This window comes from Oncorhynchus clarkii, unplaced genomic scaffold, assembly GCF_045791955.1.
Source record: "Oncorhynchus clarkii lewisi isolate Uvic-CL-2024 unplaced genomic scaffold, UVic_Ocla_1.0 unplaced_contig_13213_pilon_pilon, whole genome shotgun sequence".
Classification (NCBI taxonomy): Eukaryota; Metazoa; Chordata; class Actinopteri; order Salmoniformes; family Salmonidae; genus Oncorhynchus; species Oncorhynchus clarkii.
The window spans coordinates 1,518-25,882 of NW_027259631.1; the positions used below are offsets into that span (position 1 = coordinate 1,518).

Genomic DNA, 24,365 nt, shown 5'->3' on the forward strand with positions numbered 1-24,365 from the left:
AACACATGGAAACCACGTGTTTAATGTATTTGATACCAGTCCACTAATTCTGCTCCAGCCATTACCACAACCCCGTCCTCCCCAATTAAGGTGCCACCAACCTCCTTTGCAACATAGCTACTGTAGTAGGTCAAAGCTATGTGTCGGGAAAACCTTAGTGGAACATGGGTGGAGTGGTCATTGTGGTGCTCATGTGAATGTTTGGCTTCAGACAAATGCCTACTTCTCACTTAAAGCGTTGTTTTTTTTGTTTTAGATTTGATGTAAAAGTGTGTCACACAGAAAAGACAAAGACAACATGACAATGACACGCTTAGTCAAACATGTATCAGTCAATGTCCTTTTATTTACATCATTGGCTGAGTATATTATGAGAATTTGGTGAACGGATCCATGCATATAGTACAGTTTGAATTCCCAACAGATCAGAACCTTCATTATGGCAGATGGCACAATAATGCAACTGTACTGCGAAACGTTAAAAAACTACTGAGGAAGCGATCTAGTAATTCAACATAAAGCATGAACAGATATGATCATTTATGTACTGTAAACAGCCTTGTTTTCCCACAAGGTTCAAATGTTTATCCATATATTGTTCTTGAATTATAGAAACAAACGAAAACCATACATTTTTCAACTCCAATTAATACATAAGTCTGAATTTACATAAACGTATAAACCACAAAGCTTAATATGAGCATGAAAGTGTTCTAGAATATGTACACACGACTACATTTACAATAATACACTGGGTGAGAGCCAGAAATCGTTGATACTGTCATCGCCAGTACAACCAGCTTGCACTTAATAGAACAAAGCACAGAGTGAAATCACGATCAATCTTAAAATTCAGAATTCAGATAATAATCATCATGTGAACTTGCATACGGTTGTAGCAATAGTAACATACGAGTGCCTCAGCGCTAATTTTACAGAACTTGATTTGTCTAAATAAACGGAGCAGGGTTTGAATTTTTAATTCTCCCCATTATCATTACAGGTTGGTGTCTTCTCTTGTTGTCCCTGGGTCCTGCTCATTAGGGCACAGAACAGGAAATGTTTTCAAATGCTCTGCAACGGAAAATGTAAATAATTGTTTCTTATTGGACAAGCCCTCGTAGTCCCTCCCTGTTTCAGTCAGTTTTTCCCTGTTTGGTACCTAATGAACACGACGCAGGTTAAAACAGTTATACAATCTAAATGATGGATAGCAAACAATCAGATATGGCTTCAGACTAAAATATGAAAGCAAGATGATGAAACATCGATGGAGGCCTTTGGGCGGTGTGATTGGCTGGGTGGCAGTGCTCACAGGGACGTTTCCAGGGTTACCAGGCGCAAGCACAGGTCAATAGTGAGGAACCGGGTGATGGAGAGTTGGAGAGAGTGGGTAGGGGTGGTGGGGGATCACATGGTGGACCCTCTTTCTCCCCTGTGGTTTGGGGTAGTCTTCTTATTGGTGGAAGGGTTTGGTGCAGTCTAGTTATTGGTGGACAGGTTTGTTGCAGTCCTCTTGTTGGTGGACAGGTTTGGTGCGGTCTTCTTATTGGTTGACAGGCAGAGAGAAATGCCCCTTCTTCCCAGAGGTGCTCTTGGACCCTCTATGGGGGTCCAATCAGAGTCTGCTCCTCCCTGGGCTCTATCTTCTCTCCACTTCTCTCTTTCTCTCTCCATATCTGTCTCTCTCTGCTGTGTTTATTAATGTCTTCTCAGATTGTGCTCCTCGGTGCAGGAACCTTTTCTCAAGGTGATGTCATCCACGGCCATCTCTCCGCTCCGGCCACGCCCGCGCTCGCCCTTCAGAATCACCTGGGAACAACAACACAGCACAATAAATAAGTTATTTCGCTTATATAGCACTTTCGATTACAAAATGTAATCTCAAAGCAAAGAAAACTAAAAAAAACAGGTACGACTAATTATCAAAATGGAATGTGAATGGTGTCTAGTCAGCTTCAGACAGAGGTGGTATGGAAAGGCAGTCTCTGGTATGACTTGAGAGGAGGGGGGCATCGATGGTTAGCCAGGGAGAAAGGCAGTCTCTGGTATGACTTGAGAGGAGGGGGGCATCGATGGTTAGCCAGGGAGAAAGGCAGTCTCTGATATGACTTGAGAGGAGGGGGGCATCGATGGTTAGCCAGGGAGAAAGCCCTTCACCAGGAGAGAGCTCTTCACCTGGGCACTTCGCCATCTCCGACAATCATAGAACCTCCATAGCGTAGTAGTTGAACATCAATTGAGGACAACCATGATTCAAACACACACACCAATAACCAATGTATCAGTCGTTGTTAAAGGTCAGTCACAGATGGCAAAGACAAGTCAGGTGTGGTGTCAGACATACTACTGTATACTGTTTTATACTTTAGGAACAGCTGCTCTTTCTATGGCATAGACTGACCAGGTGAAAGCTATGATCTCTTATTTTGTTACATGTTAAATCCACTTCAATCATCAGTGTAGATGAAGGGGAGGAAGGATTTTCAAGCCTTGAGACAATTGAGACATGGATTGTGTATGTGTGTCATTCAGAGGGTGAATGGGCAAGATACAAAATATTTGAGTGCCTTTGTACGGGGTATGGTACTAGGTGCCAGGTGCACCGGTTTGAGTGTGTCAAGAACTGCAATGCTGTTGGGTTTTTAAATCTCAACAGTTTCCCGTGTGTATTAAGAATGGTCCACCACCTAAAGGACATTCAGCCAACTTGACACAACTGTGGGAAGCATTGGAGTCAACACGTGTCAGCATCACTTTCGGCACCTTGTTGAGTCCAATAATTGTGGCTGATCTGAGGGAATAAAGGGGTGCAACTTAATATTAGGTGTTCTGTATTTATACTACTGTATGCGGCTTTACACTATATTCTACTGTATACGGCTTTACACTATACACTACTGTATACGGCTTTACACTATATACTACTGTATACGGCTTTACACTATATACTACTGTATACGGCTTTACACTATATACTACTGTATACGGCTTTACACTATATACTACTGTATACGGCTTTACACTATATACTACTGTATACGGCTTTACACTATATACTACTGTATACGGCTTTACACTATATACTACTGTATACGGCTTTACACTATATACTACTGTATACGGCTTTACACTATATACTACTGTATACGGCTTTACACTATATACTACTGTATACGGCTTTACACTATATACTACTGTATACGGCTTTACACTATATACTACTGTATACGGCTTTACACTACATACTACTGTATACGGCTTTACACTACATACTACTGTATACTGCTTTACACTATATACTACTGTATACTGCTTTACACTCTCTATACTACTGTATACTTCTTTACACTCTTTATATACTTCTTTATACTGCTTTACACTCTATTATTATTACTTTTTTTATTTACTTTAACCCCTTTTTCTACACAATTTCGTGATATCCAATTTATAGTTACAATCTCGTCTCAGGAGAGAAGGTTGAGAGCCATGCGTCCTCCGAAACACAACCCTGCCAAGCTTCACTGCTTCTTGACACACTACTCGCTTAACCAGGAAGCCTGCCGCACCAATGTGCCCGGCGCACCACAAGGAGTCGCTAAAGCACGATGTGACAAGGAAATTCTGGCAGGCCAAACTCTCCCCTAACCCAGACATTGAAGAGAATTCCAAGAGTGTGCAAAGCTGTCATCAAGGCAAAGGGTGGCTACTTTGAAGAATCTCAAATATAAAATCTAACACTTTTTTGGTTACTACATGATTCCATGTGTGTTATTTCATAGTTTTGATGTCTTCACTATTATTCTACAATGTAGAAAATACTAAAAATAAAGAAAAACCCTGGAATGAGTAGGTGTGTCCAAACTTTTGACTGGTACTGTATATATACACTACCATTCAAAAGTTTGGGGTCACTTAGAAATGTTCTTGTTTTTGAAATAAAAGCACATTTTTGTCCATTAAAATAACATCAAATTGATCAGAAATACAGTGTAGACATTGTTAATGTTATAAATTACTATTGTAAATGGAAACGGCTGATTTGTTTAATGGAATATCTACAAAGGTGTACTGAGGCCGATTATCAGCAAACCTCACTCCTGTGTTCCAATGGCACATTGTGTTTGCTAATCCAAGTTTATCACTTTAAAAGGCTAATTGATCATTAGAAAAACATTTTGCAATTATGTTAGTACAGCTGAAAACTGTTGTTCTGATTAAAAATGCAATAAAACTGGCCTTCTTTAGACTAGTTGAGTATCTGGAGCATCAGCATTTGTGGGTTTGATCACAGGCTCAAAATAACCAGAAACAAAGACCTTTCTTCTGAAACTCGTTAGTTTTTTCTTGTTCTGAGAAATTAAGGCTATTCCATGCGAGAAATCGTCAAGAAACTGAAGATCTGGTACAACGCTGTGTACTACTCCCTTCACAGAACAGCGCAAACTGGCTCTAACCAGAATAGAAAGCGGAGTGGGAGGCCCCGGTGCACAGCTAAGCAAGAGGCAAGTACATTAGAGTGTTTAGTTTGAGAAACAGACGCCTCACAAGTCCTCAACTGGTAGCTTCATTAAATAGTACCCACAAAATACCAGTCTCAACGTCAACAGTGAAGAGTTAACTCCATGATGCTAGCCTTCTAGGCAGAGTTGCAAAGAAAAAGCCACATCTCAGACTGGCCAATAAAAAGAAAAGATTAAGATGGGCAAAAGAACACAGACACTGGACAGAGGAAGATTGGAGAAAAGTGTTATGGAAAGACGAATCTAAGTTTGAGGTGTTTGGAACACAAAGAAGAACATTTGTGAGATGCAAAAAAATGAAAAGATGCTGGAGGAGCATGGTGTCAAGCTGTCAAGCATGGTGGAGGCAATGTGATGGTCTGGGGGTGCTTTGGCGGTGGTAAAAGTGGGAGATTTATACAGGGTAAATGGGATGTTGAAGAAGGTAGGCTATCACTCCATTTTGCAACGCCATGCCATACCCTGTGGACGGCACTTAACAACTACAAAGCCAAAAGTCTGCAAGACTGTAATTGTTGCAAATGGCGGATTCTTTGACAAAAGCTAAGTTTGAAGGACACAATTATTGTTTCAATTAAAAATCATTATTTATAACCTTGTCAAAGTCTTAACTATAGTTCATATTGCAACTAATTTCACGTGTTTTCATGGAAAACAATGACATTTCTAAGGGACCCCAAAATTTTGAACGGTAGAGTATATATAAACTCAGCAAAAAAAGAAACATCCTCTCACTGTCAACTGCATTTATTTTCAGCAAACTTAACATGTGTAAATATTTGTATGAACATAACAAGATCAACAACAGACATAAACTGAACAAGTTCCACAGACATGTGACTAACAGAAATTGAATAATTTGTCCCTGAACAAAAGGGTGGGTCAAAATCAAAAGTAACAGTCAGTATCAGGTGTGGCCACCAGCTGCATTAAGTACTTCAGTGCATCTCCTCCTCATGGACTGCACCAGATTTGCCAGTTCTTGCTGTGAGATGTTATCCCACTCTTCCACCAAAGCACTTGCAATTTCCCGGACATTTCTGGGGGGAATGGCCCTAGCCCTCACCCTCCGATCCAACAGGTCCCAGACGTGCTCAATGGGATTGAGATCTGGGCTCTTCTCTGGCCATGGCAGAACACTGACATTCCTGTCTTGCAGGAAATAAACACACAAAACGAGCAGTATGGCTGGTGGCATTGTCATACTGGAGGGTCATGTCAGGATGAGCCTGCAGGAAGGGTACCACATGAGGGAGGAGGATGTCTTCCCTGTAACGCACAGCGTTGAGATTGCCTGCAATGACAACAAGCTCAGTCTGATGATGCTGTGACACACTGCCACAGACCATGACGAACCCTCCACCTCCAAATCAATCCCGCTCCAGAATACAGGCCTCGGTGTAACGCGCATTCCTTTGACGATAACCGCGAATCCGACCATCACCCCTGGTGAGACAAAACCGTGACTTGTCAGTGAAGAGCACTTTTTGCCAGTCCTGTCTGGTCCAGCGACGGTGGGTTTGTGCAACCATTGGCAACGTTGTTGCCGGTGATGTCTGGTGAGGACCTGCCTTACAACAGGCCTACAAGCCCTCAGTCCAGCCTCTCTCAGCCTATTGCGGACAGTCTGAGCACTGATGGAGGGATTGTGCATTCCTGGTGTAACTCGGGCAGTTGTTGTTGCCATCCTGTACCTGTCCCGCAGGTGTGATGTTTGGATGTACCGATCCTGTGCAGGTGTTGTTACCCGTGGTCTGCCACTGCGAGGACGATCATCTGTCCGTCCTGTCTCCCTGTAGTGCTGTCTTAAGCATCTCACAGTACGGACATTGCTTGCCCTAGCCACATCTGCATCCTCATGCCTCCTTGCAGCATGCCTAAAGCACGGTCACGCAGATGAGCAGGGACCCCGGGCATCTATCTTTTGGTGTTTTTCAGAGTAAGTAGAAAGGCCTCTTTAGTGTCCTGAGTTTTCGTAACTGTGACCTTAATTGCCTACCGTCTGTAAGGTGTTAGTGTCTTAACGACCGTTCCACAGGTGCATGTTCATTAATTGTTTATGGTTCAGTGAACAAGCATGGGAAACAGTGTTTAAACCCTTTACAATGACGATCTGTGAAGTTATTTGGATTTTTACGAATGATCTTTGAAAGACAGGGTCCTGAAAAAGGGACGTATATATATATATATATATATATATATATATATATATATATATATACTGTATATACACTACTGTATACTCACACTCTCAAGTCCCGTGCCCCACAGCGTGATCTGGGTATGTCTCCAGCCGCTACCCCCCGTCCTTCCCCACACGGCCGGGCTGTACTGCTTCCCTTTCTTCACAAACACCTGGAGCATACCCACATGGTGTCCTGCCAGCTTGTGGCGGAACGACAGACACAGGTTACCGTCGTTCCAGGGAGGAGTCAACGGGAGGACCAGGCGCGCCCCTCGCCCGCTCTTCTTGTCGCTCACCTCAGGGATGGTGAGGTATTTTCCACCCGTGGAGAGGAAAGAGGAAGAGAAAGTGATATCACAATCAGGGTAGCGTTCAATAGGAGAAAACGTTTGGAAATGAAGGAGATGCTAGAACACTGGTTTTAGTTTTCAGATGGATGTGTCTCAATCAGATGGCTTCATCTTTTTGTTATCGGCAGCTCCTTTTTACAGAATATTGTCCTCATTGAAATTCGTGCCGAAAACCTCCCAAAATGTCCTCCTGGGACTATAAAGTTATACTACTAAATAGAGTCAGACTAGGCTGAATTAAATTTACTCTTGACATATGATTGAGTGGAACCATTGCAAAAAAAACACACATCTTGTTTTCTCTGAACCAACTGTCTGCCTGTAATCAAGTGTTTTGTTTTGAATACTGTTGAATAATGCAGTCTCTTCAAAAGGCATTTGTTTATCAATGAATAATAACCACAGCTAGTTCTACCAAGGATCAGACCTTCCTGTGTAAAACCAGCAACACACTTTTAGAGCCAATGTTCTAATATGAAAAGAAAACGTCTGTGCTTATCATTAAAATGTTAGTATCTGAACGCAAAAGTAAGGTTAAAGGGTATCTTATCTTATGTATCTTATTTTTGCCTTCCCTGAGGAAATATTGCTTTATCTGAACCGTTTGTAACAATGTCCAGAATAATCCGCTTTACATTAATCTGGCTAGCAAAAAGAAAAGTCTAAAAAAGTGAACTGTGGTTCTTACCAGATGGGTCCGGTGTTGTCTCCCAGTGCAGGTCGCCATCCTTGTCCCGGATCCAACCGCAAAGGCCGTTATCAAAGGAGCAGCTCAGGTAGCCAGCCTCTGAATTTAAACAACAATGTTTCACATATTTCAAGTACCTTTACCCCACAAAGGCTCTCCTTGCTTGAACGTAGCTCACACAAAGGCTCTCCTTGCGTGAACGTAGCTCACACAAAGGCTCTCCTAGCGTGAACGTAGCTCACACAAAGGCTCTCCTTGCGTGAACGTAGCTCACACAAAGGCTCTCCTTGCGTGAACGTAGCTCACACAAAGGCTCTCCTTGCGTGAACGTAGCTCACACAAAGGCTCCCCTTGCTTGAACGTAGCTCACACAAAGGCTCTCCTTGCGTGAACGTAGCTCACACAAAGGTTCTCCTTGCGTGAGCGTAGCTCACACAAAGGCTCTCCTTGCGTGAACGTAGCTCACACAAAGGCTCTCCTTGCGTGAACGTAGCTCACACAAAGGCTCTCCTTGCGTGAACGTAGCTCACACAAAGGCTCTCCTTGCGTGAACGTAGCTCACACAAAGGCTCTCCTTGCATGAACGTAGCTCACATCCCTCCTGCTGTGTGCCTTTGATTCCAACGGGTGCAGCATCATTTCCATTCTCTCTTATGTACATGAAAGAACATACAGAAGATGTGAAAGAAAGGTGGTGAACGCACAAGTTATTACAGAACAATAAATATTGATTTCTCTAGAGTGGTGGACTGAGAGCGCCGTGATGGATGAAATGGGAATGAACTGATCTGAATTGCCTGCGAAGTAAGCCTTCATTTCACAAAATAAATCTGATGATAACTGTGTGTGGATTTGTGTGTGCGCGTGTATGTGTATGCTTGTGTGTTTATGTGAGTGCATTGTGCATTTGCATCTGTGCGTGCGCGCGTGTTCTGTATGTGTGTGTGTGTGTGTGTGTGTGTGTTCATCGAAGTGTGTCAGCCACCATATCATTTAATTTAGCCACTCCGCATAAACCATCAACAAATACATTGTGGTCATGACAGGGAGTAATCGGATACAAATGATCATTTTGAATTTGAGTTATTTGTTTCGGACATAAGCCATAATAATTCATGTGTCGCAAGTACAAATTGTGTCTTGAGATGAAACTAGCGCTCATCATTTTGACCCTGAACATTGGGTCGTGAAAAGCACATAGCAGGATCATTCTCTGAGCCAATGAAAGCACTGTTTCACTCCAAACCGCTGATCCGATCATGTACGGCGTGCCAAAATAAACCCATAGTGGAATCATTAGGCAATTTAATTGGCAATTTATTGACATCAATAAATCACATAAGCAAGCCCCAGATGTGGTGGATAACGTTCTCAAGTACAAAGAGTACACTGCTCTTCCTTATTCAAGTGTGTGTGTGTGCGTGTGCGTGTGTGTGTGTGTGTGTGTGTTTGTCTAACTGCCACATCAGTACCTGTGGAGGCTGCTGAGGGGACGACGGCTCATTATATTGGCTGGAACCATGTGTTTGATGTTGCTGATACCATTCCACTCATTCCACTCCAGCCATTACCATGTGCCCGTCCTCCCCAATTAAGGTGCCACCAACCTCCTGTGGTCGTTACATTAAACCTTCAACTCAACCAATCAGTCAATCATGAAGCAATGCATTCTGGGTAGGTGTCATATAAACAAGCAGGATGAATTTAATCTGTGACTTTCCTGTGACAGTGCATCAAAAACACACCAAGTCACTACCATACCTTTCGCTCCGCAGCCTTTTTCTAAAGCGTTGCAGAACCGAAATGAATCTGGGCTGGCGAACGTAACTCGTTCATCATCGTTTGAGTTACGTCCTCTGTAGGAAGTGTTAGGAAGCGTGGAGATGGTTAGTGTTTGACAAATGTTCTGTTTACCTGCGTCATCCTTCGCTTCGTCGGCCGTGTTGCCCAGCTCAATGTCAAAGTCGACCCCCAAGACGGTGTTGTGATCATGGTTACGTGGAACTAGGGGAGCAAAGAGAAAAGGCCAAATCAAGAGGTATTAGGGAAATTAATAAGTGTGTGTGTGTGTGTGTGTGTGTGTGTGTGTGCTACATTGACAGAGAATAAAAAATACCCATTTTGTTGATAATGATAGATAGTAGGGAGAAGAGCAATATCCTCTGGGATATTTGGCTGTTAATCAAATTCACACACAGTTGAATACGTTCTCAGACAGGTTTGACCAACGCTATATAAGAGCATGAAAATCAATTTCAACCCTCAACGATACGATATCATTTGGATAGAGACAAAATACACCTTAATTAGAGCAAAAATATATTCAAACACTGCAGTACACTGTACTACAAACGGCTTCACATATTAGGGCCATTCTGCCTACTGTACTCAACTCTGCTAATTCAGACCCTATGATTGGTAGCCACAGAGCAAGGGGTGTGGTGGAGGTGTGTGTGTGTGTGTGGGGGGGGGGGGGGGGTCTTCAGCTGTTTCTGATGCAATGGCCGTGTAAACGCTGTGACGTGCGTACGCACACACTACCCTGGGGCCCTTCTCTCGTGGCACAGTGACACAGCCACTACTGAAATAACCCTCAGTCTCTACTGATATAACTGTGGTCATACTGCCTAATATACTGAAATGCCAAGCCGCCCCAAAGCCTAAAAGGTCACAGGTCAAATGGAAACATGTACAGTACTTCTTGTCTAGCTCAACGTCACTCAAAGGTCTATTGACCAGGTTTAACTTGTCAAACATGATGTTTAGATTAAGTTGGAAATTGATATTTTGACAATGACAAAATCTGGTGATAACACGCATGTTATCATCAAAGAAATATAGGCTTGATAAAACATAACTGCCAACACCTCAATCAGGGTATGATACACTGAAACTGTTCCACAGGCGCGACACTTGACCTCTGAATACTAACCCCTGGCTCTCCCACCCCACCTTGTGTCCTAGCAGTCTACTTCATTTACCGCAGTGTTAGCCGCTAGCTTGGGCCACTTCTGACCTAAAATTGTTGCAGCCAGCCAGCCAGCCAGCCAGCCAGCCAGCCAGCCAGCCAGCCAGCCAGCCAGCCAAAGCAGAGGGCTGTGCACATATTCCCTGGCAAGACACCAGGCTCTCCAGCAATGCCAGGCATCCAGGCTATAGACGTATCCAGGCCAAGGAGGGGGGGGGGGGTCCTCCCTAGGAGCTACATTAGCTGAGTGTGCTACTTTACACTCTTAGGAAAAAAAGGTGCAATCCAAGAACTAAAAAGGGTTCTTCTGCTTTCCCTATAGGAGAACCCTTCGAAGAACCCCTTTTGGTTCCAGGTAGAACCCTTTTGGGTTTCAATTAGAACCCTTCTGCATGGAACCCAAAAGAGTTCTACCTGGAACCAAAAAGGGTTCCATACGAACAAAATCTTATTTCTCTCAAATGCTGTGCACAAATTTGTTTACATCCCTGTTAGTGAGCATTTCTCCAAGATAATCCATCCACCTGACAGGTGTGGCATATCAAGAAGCTGATTAAACAGCCGGATCATTACAAAGGTGCACCTTGTGCTGGGGACAATAAAAGGCCACTCTTAAATGTTCAGTTTTGTCACACAACACAATGCCGCAGATGTCTCAAGTTTCGAGGGAGCGTGCAATTGACTTCAGGAATATCCACCAGAGCTGTTGCCAGAGAATTTAATGTTAATTTCTCTACCATAAGCCGTCTCCAACGTTGTTTTGGAGAATTTGGCAGGACATCCAACCTGCCTCACAACCGCAGACCACGTGTCACCGCGCCAGCCAAGGACCTCCACATCCAGCTTCTTCACCTGCAGGATCATCTGGGACCAGCCATCCAGACAGCTGATGAAACTGAGGAGTATTTGTCTGTAATAAAGCCCTTTTGTGGGGGAAAACATTCTGATTGGCCGGGCCTATGCCCTCCTAGGCCAACCCATGGCTGCACCCCTGCCCAGTCATGTGAAATCCATAGAATAGGACCTAATGAATGTATTTCAATTGACTGCTTTCCTTACATGTTCTGTAACTCAGTCAAATGGTTGAAATTGTTGCATCCTGCGTTGATATATTTTTTCAGTATACAACTTGAACCCAGGTCTGCCCTACTGAAGTCCATGGCAGTTGGACACTATACTGTACCGTGCCACTTTACACTGCGAGAAACAAAGGGCTAAGTATTTCTTCAGGGAATCAATCTCCCTCGGCCAGCAGCTGCACTCCCACGCTTAATAAATCTGATTTACTCCACTGTGTTAGCCGTCCTTGTCGCTGGCGCTCCTCTTGACCCTGTCTTGTTTAATTCTGTGGCAAATATTTGGGCAGTTGACGGGGCTAAAAGCTCAAGAGGGGATTTTCACATACTCTGCTAACCAAGCCAAGCACAGGCTTTTTCAACACACAAGTTTCTTTCTTAAAGGGGTCATTTTCTGGATTTGTACCCAATTCATAATTGTTTTCTTACCTCCAGAGAAGTTAAGTGTTTGTATTGGAATTTATAAAAGCTTTATGGAAAGCCGTGTGAAGTAAACAATGGGATGTGAGTATGAACCTGTGACAAACAAATTTGGAAAAACACTTTTCTTCCAAAATCGTACTTATATTGCAACAATATCACTCCAGAATATCTGTGTTTACTCTCTTGAGATAATAAATAAATTAGGATTGGGATAAAAACCTGGAAAACGATCCCTTTAAAGAGGAATTTGATTAGTCGATGGTGGCACATTTCTGAAATGTTTGTGTGGGTAAGAAGACAGAGTTTTCCTGGGGTACTTCTTTGCTGCGACCACTTCAAGGAATGAATGGAAGGGAGGATCTGCAAAAGGATCCCAACAGGACCAAGAAAGTGGTTCAATCCCTCTTCCTCAATGACTGGCATCAGCTCCACCTGGACGGAGCAGCACAGCCTCAACAAGACAATCACAGGGCAATCTACAGAGTTCCAATTATGAGCTAAAAGTACTACAACTTTTATTTTACTTTACAAAACGTTTTACTTCATTAACTTTACTAAAAGTAAACAAAAATGTACAAACAAGCTGATGCTTCCAAGTTCTGAACCACTTAAAAAATATATATATTTTTTTAACCTTTATTTAACTAGGCACAATGACGGCCTACCCCGGCCAAACCCGACGACGCTGGGCCAATTGTGCACTACCCTATGGGACTCCCAATCACGGCCTGTTGTGATAAAGCCTGGAATCGAACCAGCGTCTGTCGTGATACCTCTAGCACTGAGATGCAGTGCCTTAGACTGCTGACCACTCGAGAGCCCAAGTCTAATTCAAGCTTCTGCAAAGGACAGAAATCCTGACAACAGTGTCGTCCTTATGCTTTGACGTTCATTCTTGTCCTCTTGAATCACAAATCCAATGAAAATATTCTATTGATATGGCCGGGGCATCGTCCTTTCCTCTCCCTCTCATCTCATTCAAGCAAGGCATTTCAAAGACCTTCTCCGAGGCTATTCAGCTGAGTATATGGACGTCTTCCTCCAAATAACGCAAACTGATGTGAATGTAATCTACCCGCTCGTTTTTTACATTTTATAATTATGTGAGGCCATCTGGCTAGGTCGGTGGGAAACACATTCTAACTCACCTCCCAGCATGCACCATGGCTGCTTCACCGCCGCCCTTTCATCCTCACAGCCTATTGATGTCAGAGGGCCTTGGCGATGACTTTTAATCAACAGCGTTCAAATGGGCACTGGGATTTCCAGGTGTTTTGTGATCCAGTATTATATTAGTCTGATTACAGATCTGTTTGTGCTGTCTTTCCAGAACAATATAACGTCACACTGACCATTGGAGCTGGCAAGACAGATCTGGCAACAGGCTAGTGTGTTATAGTGCAGGCTAACTGTGTAAGGTCAAGTCTGGACCAATGAGAATAAAGGTGTGAGACTAGTACCAAGTCTGCATTTTTTTGCAACTAGGTGAATTATTGTCAATAACTGCATAGCAAGTGGTATTATCACATGGTGAGCCTGTGCTATGACCTTGAATGTTCCCCCAAAAGCCATGAGCCAGTATGGCTTCCATCTTGAGTTCTCTACCAGCCCTTAACTGTGTGATAATAATGTTTCTCTAGCCTCTATCCCCCGTACTGGCCTAGATAGATAGTAGAATATACTGTGGAAAAAGACTGACAATCCCCCTCAGTTCAATGGCATTCAGATGTTCTCCAGTTTCTGTTGAAAACGGGTTAAGATAATAATACACACTTGATTTTCTCTGGACCGCTTCACAACTGATTAGTTGACAGAAAGACAAAGTGTTTTCATTCTGTCATGGGGAATGGTTGGATGGACATATTTCACAATCATGCCTGATATATTACGAACCAGATGAAAGAAATATGCATAAGTAAATGGTCACATCCAGTTGGCAGAAACTTGCCAAGCATCTTATCAAGATAAATTGACCGCATATGGGACTCACAACCTGGATTCGGTCTTATGTAACAAAATTTGAATTTTTTTTTTTTTTTACATTAGATAAAAGTAGAGACTCAGAACTAGACAATGGTATATCATACACTGCAGGAGGAACAATGGGAAAGTAATTCTGCTTTGAAAGTTGATCAACTTGTATACTCAATTTTGAGAATATCGCCTTTAAATGTTTTGCTATCTAGTGAAGAGTTTTTCTTTGTCTACACCCATTCAGCATCGTTCACACCCTCTTAAGCTTAAGCCCCACCCATCTGGTTTCGCTGTCGGAGCGCACCCTTGACTCTCCGGCCGATGAAAATGATTTATCTTTTTAACCAAATCTGCTGAAAAGTAGCTGAGGTGGACATACAGAATTTTATGGATGCCACACACACACACACACACACACACACACACACACACACACACACACACACACACACACACTATGCATAACAGTCAATGTAAACCTCAAGCAAGACAAAAACCAAACTTACTGTGGACGTCACCTCTCTGTTTGGTGACCTCCTTCTCGATGGTGTTGTCCACTGGGGTGACCGGCTCGGGCTGTTTTGGGGGAGGCGGGCGGCGTGTGGGCACGTAGGGTGGGGTCCTGCGGGTGGGGGGCGGTGGAGAGGTGATGGCGGGACGTCGTGGGGGCACATAGGGCTTACGGGTGACTACAGGGGGTCTCCTGGTGGGTATGATTGGTGGTCTCGTGGGGACCACTGGCTTACGAGGGGCGGGGGGCATCGTCCTTGGAGGAGGTGGGGGAGGTGGTAGTGTGGTTGTAGAAGGTGCTCTAGTAGTAGTTGTAGTAGTAGTGGTCGTTGGTTTGGGAGTGGTTGTGGTTCTTTTGGGGGCGATTCTCTTGGCGGTCATGGGCGGTCGGATCGTGGTGGTGGTCCTCTTGTGGTCCGAGTCAGGGATAATGTTATGGTGGTTCGGGGGGAACCTGGGGGGATCGATGACCACCTTGGGAATTGCTGGAAGGGAAAAGAACATAAATCAACAAAAATGTTTTTAAATGTTTTGCAATGGAAACAAATGTGAGGTTCTAATTGGAGGTGTCCAGATAGTCCCTCCGTTTCAGTGTATTTTCTTCTTCAGTTTGGTGCTTAATGAACACGACCCTGACTTCTTTGGTGTTAATGAGGCATAAAGAAGTGGTGACTGCAGTGACCAACTGACCGTTGGAAAGAAAGGCCAGCTCTTTCATCTGCAATGACTTTACCTGCGTAAACAAGCAACCAGCTTTATCTCTGTATCCATAAAGCATACTCCCCCTCATTGAGGGACTTAAAATATTTGATCTTTGAAACCAAATCACCCCCTTATATCAAGACTCATTTTCTAACATTCATTTCCACTTTTTCCACTTTCAGCCAGCCAGCCAGCCAGCCAGCCAGCCAGCCAGCCAGCCAGCCAGCCAGCCAGCCAGCCAGCCAGCCAGCCAGCTGGTATTCATGTGTGGAGTGATACCAACCACACCTAGAAAAAGCCCTCCACTCAGGATCACCCCCAAAGCCTCTGATGTAGGCAGACAAAGACCCATCTATTGTTTGTCCTCACATTCCACAGGTCGGAGGGCAGAATAGAAAAGGCATTTAGGGACGACTTGAGGAAAAAGGGCTCCATGATTGAGGACTGAAGGGGGGTGAGGGTAGGGGTGTGGAGCTTCTCAAAGAGAGTCTCGGCTCAAGCTTTCTAGGGTTACGGAGGGGCTTTGATACAGCATGTGACACACAAATAGGATATCGCAAATCAACTCCCTCCCCCTTGAGCCACTTCTGTATCACACCGGTAGGGCGACAGATTGTTTCAAATACCAGTGTCGGGATTCTGCTAGTGGTCTTGGCGGGCGGAGGGGTTCTGTGTGCTGCTAGCTACACTGGCAGCATCTCAAACGGCACCCTTTTCCCTATAAAGTGCACTACTTTTGCCCAGGGCGTATAGCATTCTGGTCAAAAAAAGTGTACTGTATAGGGAATAGGGTGCAATTTGAGATGCCGACACTGACTGGCGTACAGCAGTTCAGTCAAAATATTCAACTACTGGGGATATATCATGATAATAGATGACTTTTATTTTTGCCATTGAGCCGCTGTGCGAACAGCAACAACAAAGACAAAAGAGACACACAGGCGTCTGAGTGGTCTATCACGTTAGAGGAAGGAGACACTAGCCGGAGGAAGAAGAAAAAGAAAGAGACATCTGACGTCTGGAAAACGTTTGACTGTCTTTAAAGATAAAGATGGCCGTACTAGACGATAAGGGGCGGGGTTATCTCACTCATGCGAAGACAAGAATTTCAGCCCCTTGCTCTTAGGTTGCAGACTACTTTTGCTACCCCGTAATCTGGTCCACCCTCCAGCCTTCAAAAAACACCACCAAAGAAAATAAAAAAGGGGCCCTGTCCCCTTAAAAAAGAGAGAGAGGGGCCGCGGGGCCATTCAGTGGCCTAGCTTACGTTTGCAGTCATGGCCCATCCCCCTGTAGCCGTCTTTGCACTTGCACTTGTAGGAACCAGGCGTGTTATAGCAGGTGGCGAAACTGCTGCATTGGTTTTGGCCTGAGGAGCACTCATCCACATCTGAAAGACAGGAGAACCACATAGCTGAGTAGGAGGGAGGGAGGGGAGAGACAAAAACAGAAAGACAGACAGACAGACAGACAGACAGACAGACAGACAGACAGACAGAGACAGACAGACAGACAGAAAGAAAGAAAGAAAGAAAAGAGAGCTCTTGCATAGCACATAAACACAGTGAAAGGCAGCAGAAGTACAGCATGCTAATTGGCCAAGGTTAATTTCCCCTTCACTCAGAGAGGGAGTTCAGCGTTTACGTCAACGTCTCCTTTTATTAGTGGAAGTGCTATTTATTAGAGTGAAGAGAGAGAATCAGTACACTGAATACTTTACGAAGAATGCTTGTTAGTTCATTAAAACCCTCACCCATTCAGATAATACGTTATGAGGAGTTTAGTGAACACTTCACAACTGACAGTGTTGAATTTTTGATTGTTGACACATCTCAAAGGCGTGAGAACAGAGGAGGCGTCATTCCAATAGACTTACTGAATGCTTCTCTGTTCAAGATTAAAGAGTGAATGTGATTTGTTCAGAGAAGATGCTAAGAGATTTGACAGGATTTATTAAGGTTATGCCGTTCTCTCTCTCTCTCTCTCTCTCTCTCTCTCTCTCCCTCCCTCCCTCCCTCCCTCTCTCCCTCTCTCCCTCCCTCCCTCCCTCCCTCCCTCTCTCCCTCTCTCCCTCCCTCCCTCCCTCCCTCCCTCCCTCCCTCCCTCTCTTCTCTACTCCCTCCCTCTCTCTCTCTCTCTCTCTCTCTACTCCCTCGTTCTCTCTCTTTCTTCTTATCTCTCTCTTAAAATGATGAATGTAAAAACAACACCTGCGCTCCAGACGCAATGACTCGGCGATGGGTCAAAACATCTCAACAAGCCTTCCCGTTTTGACCTTTTGACCCTTAAACCCCAGGTAAGACGTGCGGAAGCCTGGATGACCTCATTACGTACCTACGCACTGGTACTTCCCGTTGATGTATTGCAGGTCGAAGCCCTCGTGACACTTGCAGATGTAACTCCCGAATGTGTTGACGCACTTACGGAACCGGGGACACGTGGCCATGCCGGTCGCACACTCGTCCACGTCTGAAAGTAAGAACATTACAGATGAAACTACAGTTCATAGTTGAGTCTTTATTAATACTTAGAAGGAGAGGCATTAATGCTAAGAAGGAAGGGCTGTACAATATCATGGCTCTGATTCAATACATGTGATAAATACCATTGTTTAATCAGCTAGCTAGTTTCCATTCTTTATTAATAAACATATAGTTTCACCTCTACCAAAGCCGTATATATCCATGTAAATCAATGGAAATACATGTCTCTTCGTGTATGCTTAGGTTGGCTAGCAACACATCAACACATATAGGTATTACATGAATACATATATAACTATACCCTACAGGTTCATCTGCATCTTTCAAAATAACAGCATTTCCTCTCTTTCACAGGTCTTTTCTCTCCTTATTTCTTCTTTTCTCTCCTTTGGGTTTATTCAAACACGAACGAAAGCCGATTATGTATTAAATCCTATGATCAGAACAATACACACCACAGTGGTGAAGGTTTTAACAGCTTACTCCGTCAGGGTAGACTCAAACCACCTCTGTAGTTCCATGGGCAGGAATACATTGAAAGGACTAAAGGACTGAGTCTTTTTTCACTTAAAACCCTGAGTTAATGTGCTGTAAAATGTAGCATGAGGGAAACCACTCTGACAGTTACGCCAACTTGAAACTTACCGAGTGTTATGGAGAGTCTAAGAGAGAGATGGATGCATACTATAGGGTAGCCTACAACAGGACAAAATATATACAAGGTTTCCAATCAATCACTGCTTTTCTGTCCGAAAACCTACCCATGAAAAGAACTGCTTGCCTAGAAAGAGCAGTGCTGTTTCATTCAATCACTTCATATTTAGTGTTTATCGGCTTATTTTCAGTTCTACATAGATGTTTTTTCTGCCGACAAACCCTTTGATTAATTTGCCATTTTTATGAGAGGGATAAATGAAATATGAAGCTGTCTAGTTTCTGGAACAATCCAAAAATCCCAGGAGTTAATCATTAATCAGCACTCATTAATCCCAGGATGACTCGTTAATCATAGCGTATTGTCCTCAACATGTTTCTCGCCTCTCAATCTCCATGGCCTGTCAAAAGATTGCAGCATTTCAGATTTATTGACCCATTTTTTGAGGGATTTGACATGGACTTGCCATGGGCCTCTTCACTTGCCAGAGGAACAACACAAAATAACAAAGAGCCTACTAGACTGGACCAGACATATTTGATTTAACTAGGCAAGTCAGTTAAGAACAAATTCTTATTTTCAATGACGGCCTAGGAACAGTGGGTTAACTGCCTTGTTCAGGGGCAGAACGACAGATTTGTACCTTGTCAGCTCGGGGATTTGAACTTGATACGGTTCGGTTACTAGTCCAAAGCTCTAACCACTAGGCTACGCTGCCACCCCATATAACTCATCCAAATCATCCTACCCTGGAACAGCTATCAACTCTCTCTGGTATAAGAATATTTTGAAGATAAATTCACCATGCAGAGTTTGAGAGGACGATCTCACCCTGATTTGCTTTGGAGTTTGTGTTATTGAAGAATAACATAAATTGCTAACACTGGTAACCCTTCACCATAGTATTGATTTAAAGCAGACACCCTCTTCCATTAAAAAACCCCTCCTCTTTCTGAAAAGGGTTGAAGAGGTCTCCTCAAATATTTCCAGAGCCATTGTAACACCTTTGGGCTAGAAACCTCTCTCTCCTTCCACAACAATGATTGATGTACCTCTGTTTTAAAGCCACACCCCCACTGCCTCCCCTCAGTCTCAAACTGCGACTAGAGTGCATCGCCTTAAGGCTCAGCCAAGCCAATCGACAGAGCTTGTATTTAAGCTGAGCCAATCGACAGAGCTTGTATTTAAGCTGAGCCAATCGACAGAGCTTGTATTTAAGTTGAGCGAATAGAGCTTGTATTTAAGCTGAGCCAATAGACAGAGCTTGTATTTAAGCTGAGCCAATCGACAGAGCTTGTATTTAAGCTGAGCGAATAGAGCTTGTATTTAAGCTGAGCCAATAGACAGAGCTTGTATTTAAGCTGAGCCAATCGACAGAGCTTGTATTTAAGCTGAGCGAATCGACAGAGCTTGTATTTAAGCTGAGCGAATAGAGCTTGTATTTAAGCTGAGCCAATAGACAGAGCTTGTATTTAAGCTGAGCCAATAGACAGAGCTTGTATTTAAGCTGAGCCAATAGACAGAGCCTGCATTTAGATGTGACACGGATTAACTGCCTCAATTTGTCCACCTGAAATGTACTCATCTGAGTGGTGGCATGTAAGAGAGAGAGAGAGATCCCTGGTCATTTTCTCCCAGTGAACTTCAGTCAGTGCATTCACCTTCATTAAAAAAGGCCATTATGCAGTCTCCACGTAGTAAAAATGTAATTAGTAGCTCAGAGAGAGAGAGGGAATCACCATTGAGGTTGTCAAGGACATTCAGAATGCCAACGGGCCAGCAGAAAGTGAAGAAGAATGTTTGAGAACAACAGGAAGGTTCTTCTCCCTGCTGCTGTCTTCCCCATTCAAGGGCTTATTTGATATTCTAACTTGTGTTTTCATTGCTTCCAAAGGTATTTTGTCGAGCTCTGTGGCAATCAAATTTCATTTGATCATCTCTTCAGCAAATTCAAAGGCTGACAAGACTGAAAGAAACTCACCCGTCTCACGTTTTTCTATTACAAGAAAAGAAGTAACGCTTCTTCTGGCGTTGAATAATTGAATAAGGCTCACACATCTTGATGTGTGTGTGTGTGTGTGGATGTGCGCGTGTGTGTGCGCTTATGTGCGTGCGTGCTGATATTTTTAACACTAGAACAGAACATACCCACACAGGTTCTTCCGTCCGGCGCCAGCTGAAGCCCTGGCGACGGGCACTGACAGCGCACCTCTCCCTTCAGCACCTCACAGCCATACTGGCAGTTGGCCATACCACAGGTACGGGTATCTGGAGGGGATACAGCAGCAGGTTATAGCTAGCTCTCTCTCTCACACATGCACACACAGAAACACACACACACAAACATTAAGGACACACACACACACACAAACATTAAGGACACACACACACACATAAACACACACACACACAAACATTAAGGACACACACACACATACACACACAGACACACGCAAACATTAAGGACACACACACCACAGATCACACACACAAGCGGGTGCGTGGACACAGGAAGACTCACAGTGAGGATTAATTACAGCAATATTCTCTGGATCACAACCTAGGTAGAGTGGAATATTGGCACTCACAAAATACCCACCCTTCACCCTCCCTTCACTTCACTTTCAACCCTTTCTCACCCTCTCTTCTCTCACCCTCCTGTTTGTCCTGAACACACCACTCTGTAGTTCCATTCTCATTGGTCGTTCAGGAGTTCAAGCTGCTCACCAAAATAACATAAAATAATTTCTTTGTGTGGAGGCCCCCCCCCCCACTTCTCTTCCACAACATTTCCAAAAAAGGACATGAAAGTTGCTACGTTTGTTGCTGCAGCAGGTTCTCTGGAATAGACTGTAGGAGAAAGGAGGAGGAAGGAGAGGAGGGACCCAGGCCAGGTTGATAAAACGTTAGAGTAGCCTGTTGATCAAAGACGAGAAGGAGGAAGGAGAGGAGGGACGCAGGCCAGGCTGATAAAACGTTAGAGTAGCCTGTTGATCAAAGACGAGGAGGAGGAAGAGGAGAAAGAGAGAGGAAGATCAACAAATACTTGAGGTGTCCTAAAAAAAATACATAGCTCCCAACTGTGTGGACAAAACATTAGGAACACCTGCTCTTTCCATGACCAGGTGAAAGATATGATCCCTTATCGATGTCACCTGTTAAATCCACTTCAAAAAGGGTAGATGAAGGGGAGGAGAAAGGTTCAAGAAGTATCTTTAAAGCTTTTAACAGTTTCCCGTGTGTATCAAGAATTGCCCGCCACCCAAAAGCCATCCAGCCAACTTGACACTATTGTGGGAAGCATTAGAGTCCACATGGGCCAGCATCCTTGAGGAATCCTTTGGACACCTTGCAGAGTCCATGCCTTGAGGCATCGAGGATGTTCTGATGTCAACGCAATTTGGAATGTGTTCTTAATGTTTTGTACACTCGACATATGTATGTAGACACTCGACATATGTATGTAGACACACATGGATATTCTGATGTTATACCTCCACGGGTATCTTGTGGTTTTTGTTCCTGATGGGTAAAAGTCGTAAATAATTCTGCCGCCGTCAGAATCAAAACAGAAAAGCAAAACAAGCTTAGAGGGGGCCTCCACATTCAAGTGGGGGCGATATCATTACTGCTTTCATCAAAGGAACACCCAAGTGAGCACTTTCACACTTTTATAAGGTTCTCGATAAGATCGTGTGGTTGCAAAAGGTGCAAGGAAAGGAGAAATAAAAATATCAGCGGTTACTGGAGGGCAAGCACAGACACTATCCCCTCTACAGGAGGAGTCAGAATACCTTCAGGGCTAAGCAATAACAGTCCCATTTTATATACAAAGGTTAAAGTCCACGTCTACTTCATATTTGACTGGGGGTGCGTCCCAAACGGCACTATATTCTTTATATAGTGCACTACTTTTGACCAGGGCCTATAGTCATTTAGGATGCATACTGGGGTTGGCTCCCCAGAGCCTGCCTGTAGCGGTAACGGTGAGTGGATAGAATGGGATGTTGACTTTTTTTCTCAAAACATTTTATCATAGCAGGAGAGACCGTAGTGTGGTCAAAGGTCTAATCGTGGATGTGAAAATGGACTTCATAATTGAAGAAAGAGCACAGTACTCTAATGGCTTTAAAGAGTGAATACATTTGAGGTGAGGGATAGGAAGCAAGAGAGAGAGAGAGAGAGAGTGAGACAGAAAGGAAAAAAATGAAGAGACAACAGACTGACAGACAGAGAAATACAAACAGAGTCAACGAAGAGAAGAGGGACAGACCGTCACACTGTTCACACCACACAGACCCACGTCATGTGACATTCCACTCACTTCCACATGTCCCGTCAGGCATCAGCATATAGCCATTGAGGCAGTAGCACTTGTAGCTGCCGTATGTGTTCATGCACCTGTGTTTGCACGGCCGGGGCTTCAGACCACACTCGTTCAGGTCTGGAGGGAGAGAAAGAGAGGAATCAGAAGGAGGTAGCGTGGGGGACGGAGAGGAAGGAGAAAGAGAGGGAGGAGAAAGGGAGGGAGGAGAAAGGGAGGGAGGAGAAAGGGAGGAATCAGAAGGAGGTAGCGTGGGGGACGGAGGAAGGAGAAAGAGAGGGAGGAGAAAGGGAGGGAGGAATCAGAAGGAGGTAGCGTGGGGGACGGAGAGGAAGGAGAAAGAGAGGGAGGAGAAAGGGAGGTAGGAGAAAGGGAGGAATCAGAAGGAGGTAGCGTGGGGGACGGAGGAAGGAGAAAGAGAGGGAGGAGAAATGGAGGGAGGAGAAAGGGAGGAATCAGAAGGAGGTAGCGTGGGGGACGGAGGAAGGAGAAAGAGAGGGAGGAGAAAGGGAGGGAGGAATCAGAAGGAGGTAGCGTGGGGGACGGAGAGGAAGGAGAAAGAGAGGGAGGAGAAAGGGAGGAATCAGAAGGAGGTAGCGTGGGGGACGGAGAGGAAGGAGAAAGAGAGGGAGGAGTAAGGGAGGAATCAGAAGGAGGTAGCGTGGGAGACGGAGAGGAAGGAGAAAGGGAGGGAGGAGAAAGGGAGGAATCAGAAGGAGGTAGCGTGGGGGACGGAGAGGAAGGAGAAAGGGAGGGAGGAGAATGAGAGGAAGGAGAAAGGGAGGATTCAGAAGGAGGTAGCGTGGGGGACGGAGAGGAAGGAGAAAGAGAGGGAGGAGAAAGGGAGGAATCAGAAGGAGGTAGCGTGGGGGACGGAGAGGAAGGAGAAAGAGAGGAAGGAGAAAGGGAGGGAGGAGGAAGGGAGGAATCAGAAGGAGGTAGCGTGGGGGACGGAGAGGAAGGAGAAAGGGAGGGAGCAGAAAGGGAGGAGAAAGGGAGGAATCAGAAGGAGCGTGGGGGACGGAGAGGAAGGAGAAAGAGAGGGAGGAGAAAGGGAGGAATCAGAAGGTGGTAGCGTGGGGGACGGAGAGGAAGGAGAAAGAGAGGGAGGAGAAAGGGAGGAATCAGAAGGAGGTAGCGTGGGGGACGGAGAGGAAGGAGAAAGAGAGGAAAAGCAGGAGTTAGGCTTCCTCAGCCCACACTTATTTTGTGTCTGGAGGTAGGGAGAGAGAGAGAGAGAGGAGAGAGGGAGGAGAGAGTGAGAGGGAGATGGGGGATGAGAGAGTGAGAGAGAGAGAGAGGGAGATGGGGGATGAGAGAGTGAGAAAGAGAGAGAGAGAGAGAGAGGGAGAGAAATGGGGGGGATGAGAGAGAGGGAGAGAGGGATAAGAGAGAGAGAGAGAGAGAGAGAGAGAGAGAGAGCGAGAGAGAGCAGGAGAGAGGGATGAGAGAGAGGGAGAGAGGGATAAGAGAGAGAGAGAGAGAGAGAGAGAGAGAGCGAGAG

The 24,365-nt window shown here is 44.6% G+C and overlaps 1 protein-coding gene across 1 annotated transcript; it reads right to left on the minus strand.

The window, feature by feature from the left end:
• Positions 1-324: 324 nt before the first annotated feature.
• Positions 325-23,126, minus strand: LOC139400578 (nephronectin-like; the record flags this gene model as incomplete). The annotated part of the gene is made up of 9 exons (XM_071145348.1): positions 325-1,812; positions 6,771-7,028; positions 7,745-7,845; positions 9,661-9,750; positions 14,694-15,182; positions 16,667-16,789; positions 17,734-17,868; positions 20,686-20,805; positions 22,862-23,126. Coding segments are annotated over 9 exons (1,692 nt in total), but the record flags the coding sequence as incomplete, so codon positions are not given.
• Positions 23,127-24,365: the final 1,239 nt, after the last annotated feature.